The following is a 20,807-nucleotide window of genomic DNA, read 5'->3' as shown; positions in this document are numbered from 1 at the left end:
GTACACTTATAATCTTACAGCCAATGGTCCCAGCCGTGTTGAAACACCAGATCCCGTGAGATCTCCGAAGTTAAGCAACATTGGACGTGGTCAAGATTTTGATGGGTTGCCACGCACTGCTGGGGGGGGGTAAGGGAATGGAGGAGCGGAAAGGAACTGGCCACCTTACCGAACGTCAACTCCGACTCAGGCACACCTCTGCAGAGATTCAGACCTGCCTTCGGGCAGAATACACCCTTACCTTACCTTACCTTATAATCTTACAAACGCCCCCAAACCAAACCAAACTACAGCCCCAATGGGCCTTCCGCCTATCAAACGACCACCCTCGGTCCGAAGGCCTGCAGATTACGAGGTGACGTCAGTGTGACGAATCCTCTTGGCCGTTATTCCTGGCTCTCTAGACCGGGGTCGCCATATCACCATTAAATAGCTCCTCAATTAAAGATAATCGTAGAATGACTGAACCTGGAACCAGCCCTAATATCCAGGTAAAAATGCCTGACCTGGCCAGTAATCAAACCCGGGCTCTCCGGGTGAGAGGCAGGCAAGTTAGACCGCGGGGCTGGCTTCAAACGTTAATTACCAGTACGCGACTTAAAAATCTCGAAACTTTACATTCAGTTTTTCCGGGGAAACTTCGTCAAATTTCTTTGAAAACTTCTTTCCGTTCACCAACTTTGATTAGCAAAATCTAATACCCGTAAAGCCAAGCCAAACAACAATCGACCACAAGTAGTTTTTAATTCTCTAATCTAATAAAAGCACATTAAATACAAAAGCGCCCAGCATGATGGCAAAATCCTTTATTTTTTAATCTTCCATTGTAATTTGGTCACCGGTATAATATATTGTTCATAGTCAGTTTATGGAAATCTTGTAGCGCGTAAATTAGGCCTATATCGACTTTTAAAGGTTATGTTGAACTCGAGAATAAGGTTTCGTATGTAAGTATCAGTCCTAAAGTTCTCTAATGCATTATATTCAATTCTGCCCGTCACTAATCACAATCAAATTAGAAAGAGAAAAAATATCATTAACATTTCCGAAATTACGATTATTCGCAACCTTGAACTCAACTGGAAAGCGCGCTCGCTGTAAAAATCGGCATGAGTGAGAAATGATACAAAGGTTTTTAAATGTAACATGCGCAAATAAAACGACTGCAGTTTTTATAACATTTTAACACAAAAACATGAAATCCCCAGTCTTGTATTAGGATGAAAACAGTAACAGGCAATCCCAAAACATTTCATGGCTTTATGTATGTAAGATGCAACATCCGTTCTGGTCTCGATAGCATAATCGGTACCATAATATTAAGATACCGGTACTAAATTTGTTTTGCTTAAGAAGGAGCAGTTTCGATTCCTGCCTAAAAGACCAGTGACTATACAGTGCCCTACGGGAAATGCCGAAAACCTGTTCGGCGATTCACTCGAAACATCTAACCCTGAACATAATGTAGATGTTTTGCACATATGAACATTTGACGAAACTAGTTCAGTCTTCAAATAGAGCTGTCGAAATGCGTTCTGCCTCCTCCCAATTGCTGTGGGCACTCTCTACTTTATGATTTCTGAGGATTCTCTTAACAATACTATCCGAATGCGATGCTAAGATGATCCCTTACGCAAGTTCACCGCCGATCGCTTTTCCAGTACAGCACTTCCTCAAATTACCGCAATGATGGGACGTCAACACCAAGATCTGTAAGTAAGCCGTAGCCGTACTTTCGTAAGATACAGTTTCTTGAAAACCGCGTGATTGAGGATTTAGCGTTGATGGGACTGAAATTTCTGGACGGTTGATCCGGGAAATCATTTCTTCGAGGAACGGATAAGGCAGGATTTTTACAATGTGATTTAATTAGGATGCTCACAGGACCACGTAATTTGAACGAATAATACGGGAAAACGTAGTTCCCGGGAACGTATAATCAAGGTTCTACTATATTTGCCTTTGAGTCATGCTAATCGAATACCGTCACCTGCTTTGGAATTTTATTTTAATTTAGACACTTAAATCTCTCTCTCTCTCTCTTTTTTTTTTTTTTTTTTTTTGCAAGTGGCTTTGCGTCGTACCAACACAGATAGGTCTTATGGCAACGATATGGGATGGGAAAAGCCTAGGAATTGGAAGGAAGTGTCCATGGCCTTAATTAAGGTACATCCCCAGCATTTGCCTGGTGTGAAAAATGGGAACTTCAGGGCTGCCAACAGTGGGATTTGAACCCACTATCTCCCGGATGCAAGCTCACAGCCGTGCGCACCTAACCGCACGGCCAACTTGCCCGGTCATTTAAATTTAGAGGAATTTGGAATGTAATATGCACTGTTCAACTGCTGGGCAGCAAAACAATGGCTATTCCTGTGCATGTTACTGATATAACATGAAGCCCTAAATTCAAACACTTTTGCAGTCTATTATATAGCGTAAATGTTTTTCTAGTGGCCCCGGGACCACTGATGAAAAATGCATTCTTGACATTTGTGTTCTTTTGTTGGAGCACTTTAATTATTTCATTAATAATTGAATTTGTTCTTGGTTTGTTATGAGTACCATTTCGGCTAAATCAAAATTGAAAATTAGCACATCAGTATGACACAGCGGATCAACTCACTGGAATGGAAGAAGTTCACAGGCACAGCGTTACAATTACAACACATACAAAAGTAAATTTTTTTCCAAAATCACTTAAGCTAACCAATATAGGGAGTGACAACATAGAGAAAGAAATGTTTAAATCTGAAATCATTTCAAGCTAGCAAAGATAGGGTGAACTCCAGAAGAGACAGTAAAATAGCACTGAATAGCTTCTTCTCAGCCAAGTGACTTGCTACAGCACAGGCTGCACAAGCTGAAGTATAGCTGACCAGGAAGATGTCTGAATGTTCATGCATGCTTATCCCCTTCCACCCCCTTTATCTTGCCACATGCCTCAGCGGTCTTACAGTTCAGGCTGCCCTTGAAGTACTGGTGAGCACTTTGGCCAATAAGAATGCTCCATTTTTCTTTAATAATTTAAAAATATATGGCAAGAAATGTTCATGTTTTTAAGACTCACTGCAAATCTACAAACTAAGTGCTTTCATCAGAATGCTTTATGATGTCAATCAGTTCAGCAGTTCTCTCAAACTCTCGGTAATAAAAATCAGCCTAGTGTTTTATATATAGATACAGTATTTGGTGGATTTATAGAAGATGTTACTATCGCAACTTCAGTACGAGCCAAACAGATATCCTCCTCCCACTGTTACTGATAGTTTCTGAGGTTATTCAGAGGTTGTAACAATGACAAGCAGTATTTGCGTCAACGATAGTGTGCCGCTTCAGAATTCCCAATCAACAATACATAATTCTACTACACCCCAAGATGTAACATCACCTCAAAGTGAAAAACCAACCATTCCATGCCCTATTTGTGGTAAACAATTCCGATCAGTAAGCATTCACATTAATAAAGCTCAACCATCTCAGCATAGGGAGAACATTGCCCTCCACATGACAGCTAACAATCAATCCCTTCTAGCGACTCCCTCAAATGATGACAGTGAAGCTAACGATAATTTGGCAGTTAAGATTCAAAGCAACATCGACCAAATTACTGCTCTTAACACGGAATTGCAGAAATGACACAATACATTCACGGAGAATCTTGAAATAGATGTATTTGGTCAGAAGGTAGAGCATTTACTGAATTCCTAGCACAATTTATCACACTTTTGCCAGGGCCTAAAAATCCAGCTACAAAGTTTTATCAAGCTCGAAAAGCAGGATTAATTTTGGAAAATAACAGAAATTACAAATATTCCAGCAATCCTGCTACATCCTCCAAAATGCTTCGGGGAAAATAGGTGTGAAAAGTATGCGCACCCGAAAGCTAAATTTGACTTCTATAACCAGAAATGAATAACTGTATGTACTGTATTACAAAATGGATCCAATAAACCATATAAAATAATTAATGATAAATTACCTAATGCATTTTCAGCAAGGTTTTCACAGAAAAACACCAACATCCAGAGAAATTATAACGAACATATTACCAGCAGCAGTGAACAATTGACTAATGATCCCTACGACATTTCAGCCAGCCAATAGGATGTTATACTAGCAATGAAGTCAATTAAGATGGCTACAGTGCCTGGTCCAGATCGAGTACTGATGAAAGCAGTTAAAGATTTTGTCAATCCTAACAGTGATTTTTAAACGTATGACATTAACAAGCTATGTTCCTCCACGCCTTTATAAGGCTAGAACCATATTATTCCACAAGGGTGGCGATGAAACAGATATAGGAAACTAGAGGCCAATAACAATTTGTTCAATATCAAGAAGAATTTTTGAGAGAATACTGGACTTCAGATTGCAGAGTTATGTCAATTTCCACAGAAATCCACGAGGTTTCTCTTCTTGTCCTGGGATGTGTATGACTGTAACAATTCTGGACAGTATCTTAAGAACTGCAAAATTAAGAAAAGATTATGTGACCATAGTATTTCTAGACATCACTAAGGCTAAGATGTTAGGCTGTCTCCATATCAACAAAACATTAGACAATCTAGAATTACCATCCAAACTAAAGCAAATAACAGTTCAGTTGGAAACAGGTAACTTGACCGTTATAAAAGCAAATGGGGAACGGTGTGCATCGCTGCACTGATCCGACCTAGAAGAGAAGTTACGCAAGGTGCGCCACTTTCACTAGTTCTATACAACTTAGCTATGAACTTCATATTGGATGAACTTTCGGAGGAGTCAGCCTCTTCTGAGTATGGTTATCAGCTTGTTCCAGGATTTCAGAAGCTAACTTGGATGGAGTTTGCAGATGACACCGTTATAATAGCCAATAGCCAAGAATACACTGTTGTACTTACTGGCATGGCCAACATGGCATTAAGAGAAATTGGGCTTCAGCTAAATCCATTTAAATCAGTGGCTATAAATGTTGTAAGGGGAAGGTTCTACTACTGCCCTTTGGTAATTGAAGAGCACATTTTTACTATTCGACACCTTGAACTAAAAGAAAATATTCAATATTTGGAGTCAACTTTCATAACAAAAATACTTTCGATCAGTAAAAAGTTATAAATGATCTAAAATGCAATCTCAACAATTTAGCAAGGAATCCTCTGTTAACAGCAGAGTAAAAGTTCTTGGTTGTAAATCAATTCAGGTGGCCTACTTTTATACACTGTCTGCAGAATGTTAACACCACTAAAATTCTGCAGTCCTTCTTAATTCATGTCGATAAGACCAAATTCTAATTATTGTAGACAAATGAGGAATCCACCTAATCAATACAACATAAAATTAGTACTTCAATTTATTTTAATCATAATCAACTAAGATCTAATTTAACATCAATCTATTCTATCTTAATTTTTCACCAATTGCTTTAAATTTTGTACAAGTGTTCAGGAAGTTATTTATAGATCAAGACAGTGATTTATATTTATCAAAGTACTATATAATCTCGAATACCACCCGCCACCGAATAAGACCTGCACCCTTACTTTGAAAAATTTTCAAAAAAAGTCAAAATTATTTACAATCTTTACTAACACACATCAAATGATTAGAAAATACAAATAAAAGTAAACAAACATTTCCAGAACGATATCCAACAAGTTCATTCATCATCATCATCATCATCATCATCATCATCATCAGTACCAACTTCGGAACTTTCATCACCATCACCTTCCCACAAAATGCCGTCTTCGCTGCCATCCATAGCATTAGAAATGCTACATTTCCACGAACACAGCAGCTGAAGTTCCGAAAGCTGAATGCGACCAGTTGGCGTCAGTGTGTGATTATCAGCCACCATCCATTCTGTATAGAGCTGTTTCAAGGCTGCTTTAAATGGACGGTTCACGCAGACATCAAGCGGCTGTAGCATAGACGTCATCCCGCCCGGAATGACTGCTAGGTCAGTTTTCCCATCCTTTATATGTTTCTTCAGAGCGTCTGTTATGTGGCCGCGGTAACTATCAAGAACAAGCAAGCTCTTTTGTCCCATAAAGGCACCAGGGCGACGTTGCCAAACACACTTTACCCAGTCTTCCACAAGTGAACTGTCCATCCAACTGGAGTTCTGAGATCTGCAATTCTCTTGTGTAAGAAACGAATTTCGTTTTTTAACCAAATTTTGTTGGTTGTTCTTTGGGTTTTTAATATGTGAGGAGAAGAATGGGTTTTCCTGATGCAACATTGAAGAAATTTGGGGGTAAGATTATAGGAAATGCATTGTTTTAGGAAGTCTATATCTTTTCCTAATTTAGTGATGTAAGAGAAGGCTTTTTGTTTAGCTTGGTTAGCTTGTGCATTTAAAGATAAAAATTTCATTGTTCCATATTGAAAAGTATCACAGTTAAATTGAAATAATAAATAAATATGGTAGTTCAACCTATTCAATACAATAAGAGATGTAGAGATTACATTCTTATTTAATTAAAAGTGGTACCGGTTTCGACTGATATTGTGTGGACTTGACCGTTAACTTCTTTCTTACTTATGCATTGTTTTTCGAGTTATAATCGGCTGATGATGACCCAGACTGGGATGGGTTTAAAGCAATTGTTGAGGAATGCGAAAACAGGTTTGTACCTTTAAGAGTGGTAAGGAATGGTAAAGACACACCTTATTATAATAGAGAAATAAAGAGACTAAGAAGGAGGTGCAGACTGGAAAGAAATAGAGTTAGACATGGATGTGGAAGTAAAGAGAAATTGAAGGAACTTACTAGAAAATTGAATCTAGCAAAGAAGGCAGCTAAGGATAACATGATGGCAAGCATAATTGGCAGTCATACAAATTTTAGTGAAAAATGGAAGGGTATGTATAGGTATTTTAAGGCAGAAACAGGTTCCAACAAGGCCATTCCAGGAATAATTAATGAACAAGGGGAGTGTGTATGTGAGGATCTTCAAAAGGCAGAAGTATTCAGTCATCAGAATGTAAAGATCGTTGGTTTCAAGGATAATGTTGAGATAGAGAAGGAGACTAAGGCCAAAGAAGTATTAAAATTTACATTATGATAACAATGACATTTACAGTACGGTACCGTAAGATACAAAAGTTGAAAACTAGAAAAACGGCTGGAATTGATCAGATTTCTGGGGATATACTAAAGACAATGGGTTGGGATATAGTACATATATCTGAAGTGCTTATTTGATGTTTTTTTGGTTGGAGGAGCTATACCAGATGAATGGAGAGTTGCTATAGTAAGCCCTGTGTATAAAGGAAAGGGTGATAGACATAAAGCTGAAAATTACAGGCCAGTACGTTTGATGTGCATTGTATGCTTTGGGAAGGCATTCTTTCTGATTATATTAGACATGTTTGTGAAATTAATAACTGGTTCGATAGAAGGCAGTTCGGTTTTAGGAAAGGTTATTCCACTGAAGCTCAACTTGTAGGATTACAGCAAGATATAGCAGATATCTTGGATTCTGGAGGTCAAATGGACTGTATCGCGATTGACCTGTCTAAAGCATTTGATAGGGTGGATCATGGGAGACTACTGGCAAAAATGAGTGCAATTGGACTAGACAAAAGAGTGACTGAATGGGTTGCTATATTTCTAGAAAATATAACTCAGAGAATTAGAGTAGATGAAGCTTTATCTGACCCCGTAATAATTAAGAGAGGAATTCCTCAAGGCAGTATTATTGGACCTTTATGTTTTCTTATATATATAAATAATATGAGTAAAGGAGTGGAATCCGAGGTAAGGCTTTTTGCGGATGATGTTATTCTCTATAGATTGATAAATAAGTTACAAGATTGTGAGCAACTGCAACGTGACCTCGAAAATGTTGTGAGATGGACAGCGGGCAATGGTATGTTGATAAATGGGGTTAAAAGTCAGGTTGTGAGTTTCACAAAGAGGAAAAGTCCTCTCAGTTTTAATTACTGTTTTGATGGGGTGAAAGTTCCTTTTGGGGATCATTGTAAGTATCTAGGTGTTAATATAAGGAAAGATCTTCATTGAGGTAATCACATAAATGGGATTTTAAATAAAGGGTACAGGTCTCTGCACATGGTTATGAGGGTGTTTAGAGGTTGTAGTAAGGATGTAAAAGAGAAGGCATATAAGTCTCTGGTATGACCCCAACTAGAGTATGGTTCCGGTGTATGGGAACCTCACCAGGATTACCTGATTCAAGAACTGGAAAAAATCCAAAGAAAAGCAGCTCGATTTGTTCTGCGTGATTTCCGACAAAAGAGTAATGTTACAAAAATGTTGCAAAGTTTGGGTTGGGAAGAACTGAGAGAAAGAAGAAAAGCTGCTCGACTAAGTGGTATGTTAAAATTATAAAATTCTTTTATTAACAACCACCTACTCAATACAATATAATACACTCACTGAATTATAAAATAATCATGAAGTGTCTTAAATAATGGCTTAAATAACGGAACATGTTTCGTTCGGCATAGCGAACATCATCAGCCGTTAATGTACAAAGACTAGGTCAGGGCCCTGAACTTAAGTGATCAAAATTGTTAAAAGAATAACAATGTCGTAATAAAAAGTAATATGAACATTAGACTTAATTTGTAACAGTATGTACAGATCAACAGCGAGAATTTGTGGTGAAATACATTGAACGATGGTAGTCTGTGAAGTTAAAAACAATCGTGGGGTTGTTAAAGTAAAAAACAGATATTGTAGACATTTAAAATATACGTCAATGCGTGAAGCGTGGATTAATTATTGACGATGGAGTTCTTTCAATTGTGCAAAAAAAAAAAGTTGAAATAGAGTTAATTGAATAGTACAAGTCAAATAGAACCCGTCAAAAGGCGCATGACGACGTAACCAAGGTTGATATGACGTGATCTCCGGTAGTTGCGAGTTCTGTAGGAGAGACAATAACAATGCCAGAAGGAAATACAAGTTGAACTAGTCCACATTCACGCGCTAGCAATAAAATTGAAAACGTATAAAACATAGAACATCAATAATGAACTCATTAAAGAGTAACTGCGATTATGAGATTAATTACATGTAAGTGGTATGTTCCGAGCTGTCAGCGGAGAGATGGCGTGGAATGACATTAGTAGACGAGTAAGTTTAGTGGCGTTTATAAAAGTAGGAAAGATCACAATATGAAGATAAAGTTAGAATTCAAGAGAACAAACTGGGGCAAATATTCATTTATAGGAAGGGAAGTTAGGGATTGGAATAACTTAACAAGGGAGACGTTCAATAAATTTCCAATTTCTTTGAAATCATTTAGGAAAAGGCTAGGGAAACAACAGATAAGGAATCTGCCACCTTGGCGACTACCCTAAATGCAGATCAGTATTGATTGATTGATTGATTGATTGATTGATTGAACACTACAATAATTTTAAACTACGTGCAGATACTACAATGCACGACAATAATTTTAAACTACGTTCAGACGAATCCTAATTACAACAGGTTTATACTAAGCACAAATAGAAATGAAAATTGCAATTAGGCCTAAAGTTTGAAATTTGCAAGAACTACTCAAGGATTACCAACAAAGTTAAACATGTAGACAGACTATTATTAGTACTACTTTATCCTACTACAGGTATGCTCTAATAGAAATGAAACCTGCTGTTTGGTTAAATATCAAAGTATCGAAGGGGTTACCATACCAAAGATACACACGAATATAACAGGCAAGATACTATCTAATATACCGTATCTACGCTACAATTCTCAACTGAAATGCGGTTATGTGATTATTAAAGCTGGTGGATTACTATTATTTTCCCTATTCCACAGGACAGAGAATTAAAGTGTCCTTAAATGCTGAAAAATATGAGGTTGTCTACAATAATTTCTCAAAAATTCTTCTGTCAAAACTACGCCAGGGACTTGAATTGCATATACTGGGATATAGGCACTTGATTATTATTAGGTAACTGCTCAAAAATACTGAAAGATGGAGGGTGTGAAATATAAATTATGGATACTACCTACTCAGAACTACAAATGATCGGAATACAAGAATCAGCTGATTTTTATTTATATTTTCTTGACTATACTAGACCCTTTCTTCACGACTGTAGCCAACAACGCAATAATTGATAACAATAAGACTGTTAACAATTTTACCAGTTGAAATCCTTTCTTTAAACAAAATTTACAACAGTATAGCGTTATTTAAAGAAATTATTACCTTCGTGCTAGGTGGAACAGTTGAACTGCTATTTGAAATACCCTGTCAATTGCCTGCACTAACATAACCGCTGCCGAAGTTATGACTCATTTCCGCCTTTGTAAGTATTTTATCAACAAACCTACTGATATTTATTAACATTTTAAAAAGGATATTCTTCTTTCAAGCAGTCCTAAATTACAGCTTGTAATCTAGCGAATGCCTACGGAACTACTCAGTATAAAAATTGTAAATAAGTACCACTAATCTCAATTATTACAAACAAACACTAAACACCAATATTTGTGGAACTAAATGTATCACACCCACACACAAAATTTGCTAAATTTCTACAATTATCAACTACTTCGTTACTAAGATAATACAGAGCTCTTGGAACAGCCAACCACTCGCTGGCGCATTCAACAAGGTACCAAGGTACGTTGACGAGTAAAACAATCGTTATTACGGGATAGTTTTTACAACATTTTAAACTTACTTCTCTCCAAAAAATACCTATATTGGCCTGAGTTACGAGATATTAAATGATCACTTTGTAAATGATCTTGCATGCTTAACGACCGTGAATATTTCTCAACTAAAGTAAACTCGTTTCCTCATCCCGACGTGGTGCAGCTCTTTTTAGAGACGCTCCCAGTGGAGGGGAGTTACAAGTACCATTTCGTAAATTTCTGGCAATATGGAACTGGGAACTGAACTCAGGCTCCCGAGAATGGCAGCTAACTGAGCTAACCATTATGCTGGCGGACATTCCCAACTACAAAAACAGACATATAGCATGACTGATGAAGTAGCAACGCGCCTAATAAGGTAATTGACAGCAGAGAGCAAGAACATGTTTGTTTATTCAGACTAGTGCAATAATATTTCGTTCATGGTTAAATTTGGCAACCAGTCGAACTGAAGAATTTGACAGTTATAAAAGTAGCTAGCATGGTCATCAAGTAACCAGCAGCATAGTAGCAGCTCGCCCCGTAAGGTCACTGACAGCAAGGACATATTGCTTGGTTCAGACCAATGTTACATCACTTTAATTTGTGGATAAATTAGATGAAATGAAGAATTGGACAGGATTAACAGGAGGAAATTCTAATTCATGTGAGGTCTCGGAATTATACCAGACTTAAGGAAAGAAGAAAAAGAAGAGAGCAGAAAATATTTTTAAGAGTGTGACTAACTTTATAGGTGTTATTTATTATTTTACGAACTGGCTATTTATTATTTTATGATTTTAAGATAGTGACTAACTTTATAGATGTTATTTATTATTTTACGAATTGAAAATATTTTATTTTAAAGGGTTCCACTAAATGGCAAAGTAAATGTTAAATTTAGACACGAAGAAACATTTTATTCTTTTTAAATGTAAATAACGAAGTAAAATTAACATACAGTGATTAATTTAATAGATTTTATTATTTATAATTTGAAAATTCTAGTTTAAAGTCTGTAACAAATGACATAGTAAGTAAGTGAAAGGTGAAACACAGAGAAATATTGTATCAATTTCAAGATTTATATATAATTGTTCTTCCTCTGCGAACCATGTGACCTTGCCGCGGTGGGGAGGCTTGCGTGTCCCAATGATGCAGATAGCCGAGCCGCAGGTGCAACCATATCGGATGGGTATCTGTTGAGAGACCAGACTAACGAATGGTTCATCGAAAGGGGGGTAACAGCCTTTCGGTAGTTGCAAGGGCGGCAGTCTAGATGATTGACTGATACGGCCTTGTAATAATACTCAACATGACTTAGCTGTGTTGATACTGCTACACGGCTGAAAACAATGGGAAACTACAGCTGTAACTACCTCCCGAGGACATGCAGCTCTCTCTGTATGAATGATGTACTGATGATGGTTTCCTCCCGGGTAAAATATTCCGGAGGTAAACTAGTCCCCCATTCAGATCTCCGGGTGGGGACTACATGAGAGGGGGCGATCATCAGGAAGATGGATACTGACATTCTGCGAGTCGGAGCGTGGAATGTTAGAAGTTTGAATCGTTGTGGTAGGTTAGAGAATCTGAAAAGGGAGATGGATAGGCTAAAGTTAGATGTAGTTGGTATAAGTGAAGTACGTTGGCAGGAAGAACAAGATTTTTGGTCAGGCGACTACCGAATTATCAACACAAAATCAAACAGGGGAAATGCAGGAGTTGGTTTAATAATGAATAAGAAAAATGGGCAGCGGATAAGCTACTATGACCAGCAAAGTGAAAGAATTATTGTCGTCAAGATAAGACACCAAACCAATGCCCACCACAATAGTGCAGGTCTATACGCCTACTAGTTCAGCGGATGATGAAGAAATCGAAAGAGTATATGAGGAGATAGAAGATTTAATACAATATGTAAAAGATGACGAGAATCTAATTGTGATGGGAGACTGGAATGCAGTGGTAGGCCAAGAAAGAGAAGGTAGTACAGTAGAAGAATTTGGATTGGGACAAAGGAACGAAAGAGGAAGTCGGCTGATTGAATTCTGCACTGATCACTGATCATAATTTAGTCCTTGCCAATACTTGGTTCAAACACCACAAACGGCGGCTGTATATGTGGACGAGACCTGGAGACACTGGAAGGTATCAAATAGACTTCATTATGATTAGGCAGAGATTCAGAAACCAGGTGTTGGATTGCAAAACTTTCCCAGGAGCAGACGTGGACTCTGACCACAACTTGTTGGTCATGAAATGCCATCTGAAGTTGAAGAAATTGAAGAAAGGAAAGAATGCAAAAAGATGGGATATAGACAAGTTGAAAGAAAAGAGTGTGAGGGATTGTTTCAAGGAACATGTTGCACAAGGACTAAATGAAAAGGCTGAAGGAAACACTATAGAGGAGGAGTGGAGAGTCATGAAAAATGAAGTCAGTAGGGCTGCTGAAGAAATGTTAGGAAGGAAGAAAAGATCAACTAAGAATCAGTGGATAACTCAGGAGATACTAGACCTGATTGATGAACGACGAAAATACAAGAATGCTAGAAATGAAGAGGGCAGAAAAGAATATAGGCGATTAAAGAATGCAGTGGATAGAAAGTGCAAGGTAGCTAAGGAAGAATGGCTGAAGGAGAAGTGCAAAGATGTCGAAGGCTGTATGGTTGTGGGAACGGTAGATGCTGCATACACGAAAATCAAGGAAACCTTTGGAGAAAGGAAATCTAGGTGTATGAATATTAAGAGCTCAGATGGAAAGCCACTTCTAGGGAAAGAAGACAAAGCAGAAAGATGGCAGGAGCATATCCAACAGTTGTATCAATGTAAAGATGTAGATAATTTGGTTCTGGAACATGAAGAGGTTATTGATGCTGATGAAATGGGAGACCCAATTTTGAGGTCAGAGTTTGACAGAGCTGTGAGTGACCTAAATAGGAACAAGGCACCTGGAATTGATGACATTTCCTCTGAATTACTGACTGCCTTAGGAGAAACCAGCATGGCAAGGTTATTTAATTTAGGGCCGGTTGCATAAAAGTTAATGTGAGTTCAACCACCCGAAACTGATCTCCAGTCAAGTTGAACTTAGAATTTTGTTTGTATAAACATTAATCCAAGATCATGTCTTCTTGATGGAAGATCAAATCTGACTGGTGAATTTTCTCAGATTAACCTGGTTGAACTAAGTTCAGCAGAAGGAATATAATTATTATTTTTGTGAGAAATAAATCTGTTTAGGTGTCTATGACATAATTACAAAGAAAAATAATAAATAGGCCTACTGTTAATTAAAGTAAAATGATAAGTAGGCCTAATGCTAATTGTAATTATTTGAACAATAATCCTACTATTAACAAGTTGTTTGTTCTCCAATGTTTTATGCTTAGGGCCTATAGGTTATGCTATTTTCAGATTTCAGATTATTCTGACGTTCCATCCGAGAATGGAGAGTTTGAACTCTAAAGAACAGCTCGCGTGTTTCAACATAGAAGGAATCCCTTGTTAGAACTAAATGATCGACAATTTAAAATACGGTTTCGATTAGGAAAACGTGTAGTTGAAGAACTAGAACAAAGATTACATCTACAATCAAGGACACAAACTAAACGAAATCATGCACTGAATCCAATGTTCATGATCCTTCTCACACTAAAGATTTTACGCAACTGGAAGCTTCCAAATAGGCTAGTAATTGGAGATGTATTCAATGTAAATAAAGGAACTGCAAGTAGGACTATACACAAAGTCACTAGAGAGATTGCAGCTCTAAAACCTCAATTCATCAAGATGCCTGCTGAGGAGGGTGAAGTAAGAAGGACATATCTTTTTCCTCTTTCTTAAAATTTGCAGTACGCGTCTTCTTGTTACTCATCTTTCTTCTCCATTTTGCGGCTTTGTTTATGTATCGCAGACAAATGAATGTCGAATGGCGTCGAGAATTGTCAATCGTTTCTATCTAAATCGCATGTTCGATACAACTCGATTCGATACAATCGCAATTATCTCTCTTGTTTAGCGATGTTGTCAACTCTGTTTCGTCGACCTTAGATCAAAACTGAACTTGGTTCAGTGATCTCAGATTAGTGTTATACAACTCACACAGTATTAAAAACTTCATTTTTTTTGTCCGTATTGACTCAAGATTTTACAATGCTTAGTAAAGCTAAAGGTTCCACCTATTCAATACGTTATCACCGACACACATAGGTCTTATGGCGACGATGGGATAGGAAAGGCCTAGGAGTTGGAAGGAAGCGGCCGTGGCCTTAATTAAGGTACAGCCCCAGCATTTGCCTGATAACGTATTGAATAGGTGGAACCTTTAGCTTTACTAAGCATTGTAAAAACTCACACAGAGAAAAGAACGAAGTTCATTTCCGATCTTCGATCAAAACTGAACTACAGTTAGCGATTTTTATGCTTTTTTTTTTTGCTAGGGGCTTTACGTCGCACCGACACACATAGGTCTTATGGCGACGATGGGATAGGAAAGGCCTAGGAGTTGGAAGGAAGCGGCCGTGGCCTTAATTAAGGTACAGCCCCAGCATTTGCCTGGTGTGAAAATGGGAAACCACGGAAAACCATCTTCAGGGCTGCCGATAGTGGGATTCGAACCTACTATCTCCCGGATGCAAGCTCACAGCCGCGCGCCTCTACGCGCACGACCAACTCGCCCAGTCGATTTTTATGCAACCGGCCCTTAGTGTGCAAGACATATGAGACAGGAGAAGTCCCATCCGATTTTCGGCAGAATGTTGTTATACCTATTTCCAAGAAAGCCGGTGCTGACAGGTGTGAAAACTACCGCACCATTAGTTTAGTATCTCATGCCTGCAAAATTTTAACACGTATTATTTACAGAAGAATGGAAAAACAAGTTGAAACTGAGTTGGGAGAAGATCAATTTGGCTTCAGAAGAAATGTAGGAATACGTGAAGCAATCCTGACTTTACGTCTGATCTTAGAGGATCGAATCAAGAAGGACAAGCCCACGTACATGGCATTCGTAGATCTAGAAAAGGCATTCGATAATGTTGATTGGACCAAGCTATTTATGATTCTAAAGATGATAGGGATCAGATACCGAGAACGAAGAATTATCTACAAACTGTATAAAAATCAGTCTGCAGTGATAAGAATCGAGGGCTTTGAAAAAGAAGCAGCAATCCAGAAAGGCGAGGCAAGGCTGCAGTTTGTCTCCTCTCCTTTTCAATGTTTACATAGAACAGGCAGTAAAGGAAATCAAAGAGAAATTTGGAAAGGGAATCACAGTCCAAGGAGAGGAAATCAAAACCTTGAGATTTGCCGATGATATTGTTATTTTATCTGAGACTGCAGAAGATCTCGAGAAGTTACTGAATGGTATGGATGAAGTCTTGAGTAAGGAGTACAAGATGAAAATAAATAAGTCCAAAACAAAAGTAATGGACTGCAGTCAAACAAAGGCAGGTGATGTAGGAAATATTAGATTAGGAAATGAAGTCTTAAAGGAAGTAGATGAATATTGTTACTTGGGTAGTAAAATAACTAACGATGGCAAAAGTAAGGACGACATAAAATGCAGACTAGCACAAGCAAGGAAGAGCTTTCTTAAGAAAAGAAATTTGCTCACTTCAAACATTGATATCGGAATTAGAAAGACGTTTTTGAAGACTTTCGTGTGGAGCGTGGCATTGTATGGAAGTGAAACATGGACAATAACTGGCTCAGAAAGAAAGAGAATAGAAGCTTTTGAAATATGGTGTTACAGAAGAATGCTGAAGGTGAGATGGATAGATCGAATCACGAATGAAGAGATACTGAATCGAATTGGCGAGAGGAGATCTATTTGGCTCAATTTGACGAGAAGAAGAGACAGAATGATAGGACACATCTTAAGACACCCAGGACTTGTTCAGTTGGTTTTTGAAAGAAGTGTAGGTGGTAAGAACGGTAGGGGTAGACCAAGGTATGAATATGACAAGCAGATTAGAGCAGATGTAGGATGCAATAGTTACGTAGAAATGAAAAGGTTAGCACAGGATAGGGTGGCATGGGGGGCTGCATCAAACCAGTCTATGGACTGATGACTCGAACACATATAATTGTTCTATTTGTACCAATGTACCAAGTCCAAAGATTAATTAATGTTTGGCACCGCTGAAGAAGAGAGTAGTTGGCTCTCAAAACATGTATGGAACTAAATATAACAAAATATGTAAAGTACTGACAAGGCGGGAAAGTGTTCTATAGAGATTTGTGTGGTTTCATTGCGTGGATTGTACAGACGAAATTATTCACAAATTTGTGCGATGACATCAGAGCTGCAATAAGACTTGTACCCGCTTCGAAGTAGAATCTTTGCTCTTCTCTGACAAATTACATTGGCGGTCTTGTATGCGAGATTTTTTTTTTTTTTCGTCTCGAAAAGCCAGGGGGGAACTAACATGCGAAGGGGTCTAATACACGAGTGAATATGGTATATAAACATTTTATCAGTGTCCAACATACTTTTAAGGTTCTCAAACTGCTTCAATGCATTTTGATTTTCTGTCATTTTTTGCATGCATTTTTTAGCTGGAGATGTCTCACACGTGTGATGAAACGCCCTAAAATAGCCACACTAAGCTAAGTATTAGTTCTAGGTAATGGAGAATAATAATAATAATAATAATCAATATTTAAAAGTGGAAACTGCCTCTAAACCAAAATTGATGATAATTTAGTGGTGGAGGTGAAAGACTTCCGGACGTCTTGAATCCACCCTGTGGAAAATACATTCCTATAAAATATGAAAGATTTTCTCAAGTTGCAAACTGCAAGGTTTATACATATTCTATAAAATAGGAAAATCCACCACTTCCCACATGCAACCAAATGTATATATGGTCCAAACCGCACAGCCTACTAGCTTGGTGAAAACTATTTTATGAATTAGAAAAACATAATAATGTTATTGGCTTTATGTCCCACTAACTACTTTGATGGTTTTCGGAGACGCCGAGGTGCCGGAATCTAGTCCCACAGGAGTTCTTATACGTGCCAGTAAATCTACTGACACGAGGCTGACGTATCTGAGCACCTTCAAATACCTCCGGACTGAGCCAGGATTGAACCTGGCAAGTTGGGGTCAGAAGGCCAGCATCTCAACCGTCTAAGTCACTCAGCCTGGCTAGAAAAGCACGTGCTGTACAGTATTGTAATAACAATTATAAAATATTTGGTATCTTTCCCAGAAAACATCTGTACTGATCGCATGGCAACAATTAACCTTTTATTAGAACAAACTCTACAAGTGATTTTATAACACAAATGATTAGTTATTACATGTCACCATCAATATTACTCTCCCAGTAAGACTCAAGTTATAGCATTGAATATTTTAAAATATTAACACTACTGTTACCTTTCCACATATTTACTATAAAATATTCCACAACTGTACTTACTGGAGGTAAGAGTGTATGCTGTGTTCCATGAGATGATGCTACTTTAAAGATAGGTGTTCGACCAGGTAAAGACAAGTTCTGCTGCAGGAAAATCTGTGGATGGCCACTGAGTGCAACAGCGGGATATCCATGCATACTCATCATGTCACTGTAACTGTAAGACAAATCATGGTTTACTAAAAATATACAGCTTGATTGGAAGATATACTATTTGTGACAATGTCAGTTCTGTACTGCTCTAAACAGATGATAAAAGTAACAGCAAGGACACAATTTTATAATACAGCACCTGTGTCAATGCTGATGAGTTTGTGGCACTGCAAGTGTAACCCACCCAGTGCCTCATGCTCCTCAGCATTTACAGTGGTCTGCCAAATTATTATACTCGCTGGTAGGTACTGCATTTGTAAAGAAGTCTGTATATTGTTCAACAAACAATTCAGAAGGATCACCACGAGGTAGTTTTAAGTAACTAACATATCTTAAATATTATACACTCATATTTGATGCCGCACCGTGACATACGGAAAAATCTCTGACAGCCATCTCATACAATCGTAAAATTAATGTCTAAGGCTGGCCAACAAGTTTTCTTGGCTTGAACATAATAGAGAACATTTGGATGGCACAGAAGAAATACATTAAGAGAGAAAGAGTTATTACAACAAAAATATGCTCGTACAAACAGTAAATGGGGCTTGGAGAATCACAGGAACCTACAAGAAAGTGCATTTCAAGTGATTGTAGCTAATCCTGACTTCACAAAGTACTGATATTGTAGTTCGTTCAGTATGAAGAAAATTGGCGATTAACCTATATAATTGTTTTTCGTCCAGGAAATGTAATGTAAACCATGTCAAATGACCACATAGTAGAGTAAGAGTAAGTGTAATCTTTTACTAATCCGTAAATGCTATATATTCCGAAAAGGAAATAAAAAATATCTCATTTTCCTTGTGAGTATAATAATTTGGCAGAAAACTGTACTTCCTGATTATTCTAGATTAACAGTTAATGTTATTGCCTTTTACATCCCACTAATTACTTTTCGGTTTTCGGAGATGCCAAGGAGCCAAATGTTGTACCGCAGGAGTTCTTTTACATGCCAGTAAATCCACCGACACAAGGCTAATGTATCAGAGCACCTTCAAATACCACTGGACTGAACCAGAATCGAACCTGGCAAGTTGGGGTTAAAAGGCCAGCACCTCCAACATCTGAGTCGCTCAGCCCGGCTAGATTAACAGTTCATCTTGTCTGATTGTAAAATTATTCAAATATATAAGTTTAAAATCCTCACATTACATCATGTTCAGCTCTGGATGACTGACAGATTAAATGCTATCTATATAAATAAAATTGCAATGGTGCCTGTATCCTGTCTGTGAAGTTTTGTTGCAACAAGCTGATGTAAAAACAGGCTCAATGGATTGAACATAAATTTAGTACAGGTATAGATGAGACAATGGACTCACACTTAGGACTATTTTAATTGTGATAGTTTTCCAGGAAACTCCATGAAGAGAAAACAAGCAAAACCGAACTTCGAGAATAATGAATACAAAACAGTCGGAACCCCAGTTTAAAGAAACTCAACATATAACACCACACATGAAAACTATAATTACCTTAACTACCAAACGTTATCCAAATTTGATTAAATATGAAACAACGCCGCCCAGCAAAACCAAAGCCACTAAGACACCGGAGTCACATCTGATTGACCTTCTTCTTGCCTGAGCCACATCCCCCCCTCTCTGCTTTGCATCAAAGGTCTTATGAATTAAGTCTGCTGATTGGCATTAGTGTTTAGCTGATTTAAACACCTTTTGTGAAAGGTCTTTTTTCTTAACCAATGAGCAACATCTGAGCAAACGTTCAATTTCAGTTTTATCTGTGTATTGGTCTATAACCTGTCTATGTCCACACATTCTATGTGCCCCCTCCCAACCAACCCCACTCCTTGTCCGGGTCACATGATTTCCTCCACGCCTCACCTCTATTGCAGACCTAACTTTTTGCATGCATAGGTAGCAATATGAGAATAAGTATTTCTGAACAGAGTTTACTTATCTACATTCATATGACTCCCTGATTGAGGACTACCTCACAACAGCTTAACCTGGCTGCTACAGTGCTCTTTTTACAAGGCTACTTCAGATCATTCTGCTACTGGCCAACTTCTTGGCTCTCTCAACTGCAGCGTGGGAAACCAGGGGATAGGTGACAAAACAAGGAAACTAGATTACAATGGAAACCGGCTCACACCATCCTATGGTGTGTCTGTTCCATTACTACTGACAAATCAAGACATTTAACTACAGAATAAAGTAAAAATAAAATAACCCCACAAATTTAAATATTATTAAAAATACTGTACATGTATATAGGTTTATTACTCACCATTTATTTCAGACACAGTTGGAAATGACCTAATGCAGCAAGACATGCCTCACATCCTTTAAACAAATTATTTGCCACTTTCTAATTCCACTTCGATAATAGACTTTATTGCATGTGTTATTCCGGCCTTCAGTTCATCAATAGTAAGGGATGTATATTTAGGTAAACTTTGGCCTTCAGGATTCCCCAAAGATAATAATCACAATAAGTTAGGATGGCTGATTTACTAATTATCCGGTCATCAAAAACTTGACGCCAAGTGTCTATAGAATTAAGAGGGGTATGGTCTGTAGCAAGAGCCTCCATGGCTCAGGCAGCGGCGCACCAGCCTCTCACCACTGCATTCCATGGTTCAAAGCCTGGTCACT

General features: G+C 38.0%; 1 protein-coding gene across 3 annotated transcripts in view; it reads right to left on the bottom strand.

Moving 5' to 3' along the window:
- The window catches only part of LOC136864829 (G protein pathway suppressor 2), a 131,233-nt gene that overhangs the window by 97,935 nt on the left and 12,491 nt on the right, over window positions 1-20,807 (bottom strand). For all 3 annotated transcript variants that reach the window (XM_067142284.2, XM_067142280.2, XM_067142277.2), the window contains exon 4: window positions 18,037-18,190. In XM_067142284.2, the coding sequence (XP_066998385.1) occupies window positions 18,037-18,190 (154 nt within the window). The remainder of the gene's footprint in view (window positions 1-18,036; window positions 18,191-20,807) is intronic.

Source organism: Anabrus simplex, chromosome 1 (genome assembly GCF_040414725.1).
Source record: "Anabrus simplex isolate iqAnaSimp1 chromosome 1, ASM4041472v1, whole genome shotgun sequence".
In the NCBI taxonomy this organism is placed as follows: Eukaryota; Metazoa; Arthropoda; class Insecta; order Orthoptera; family Tettigoniidae; genus Anabrus; species Anabrus simplex.
This window is presented reverse-complemented; position numbering and strand designations above follow the sequence as displayed.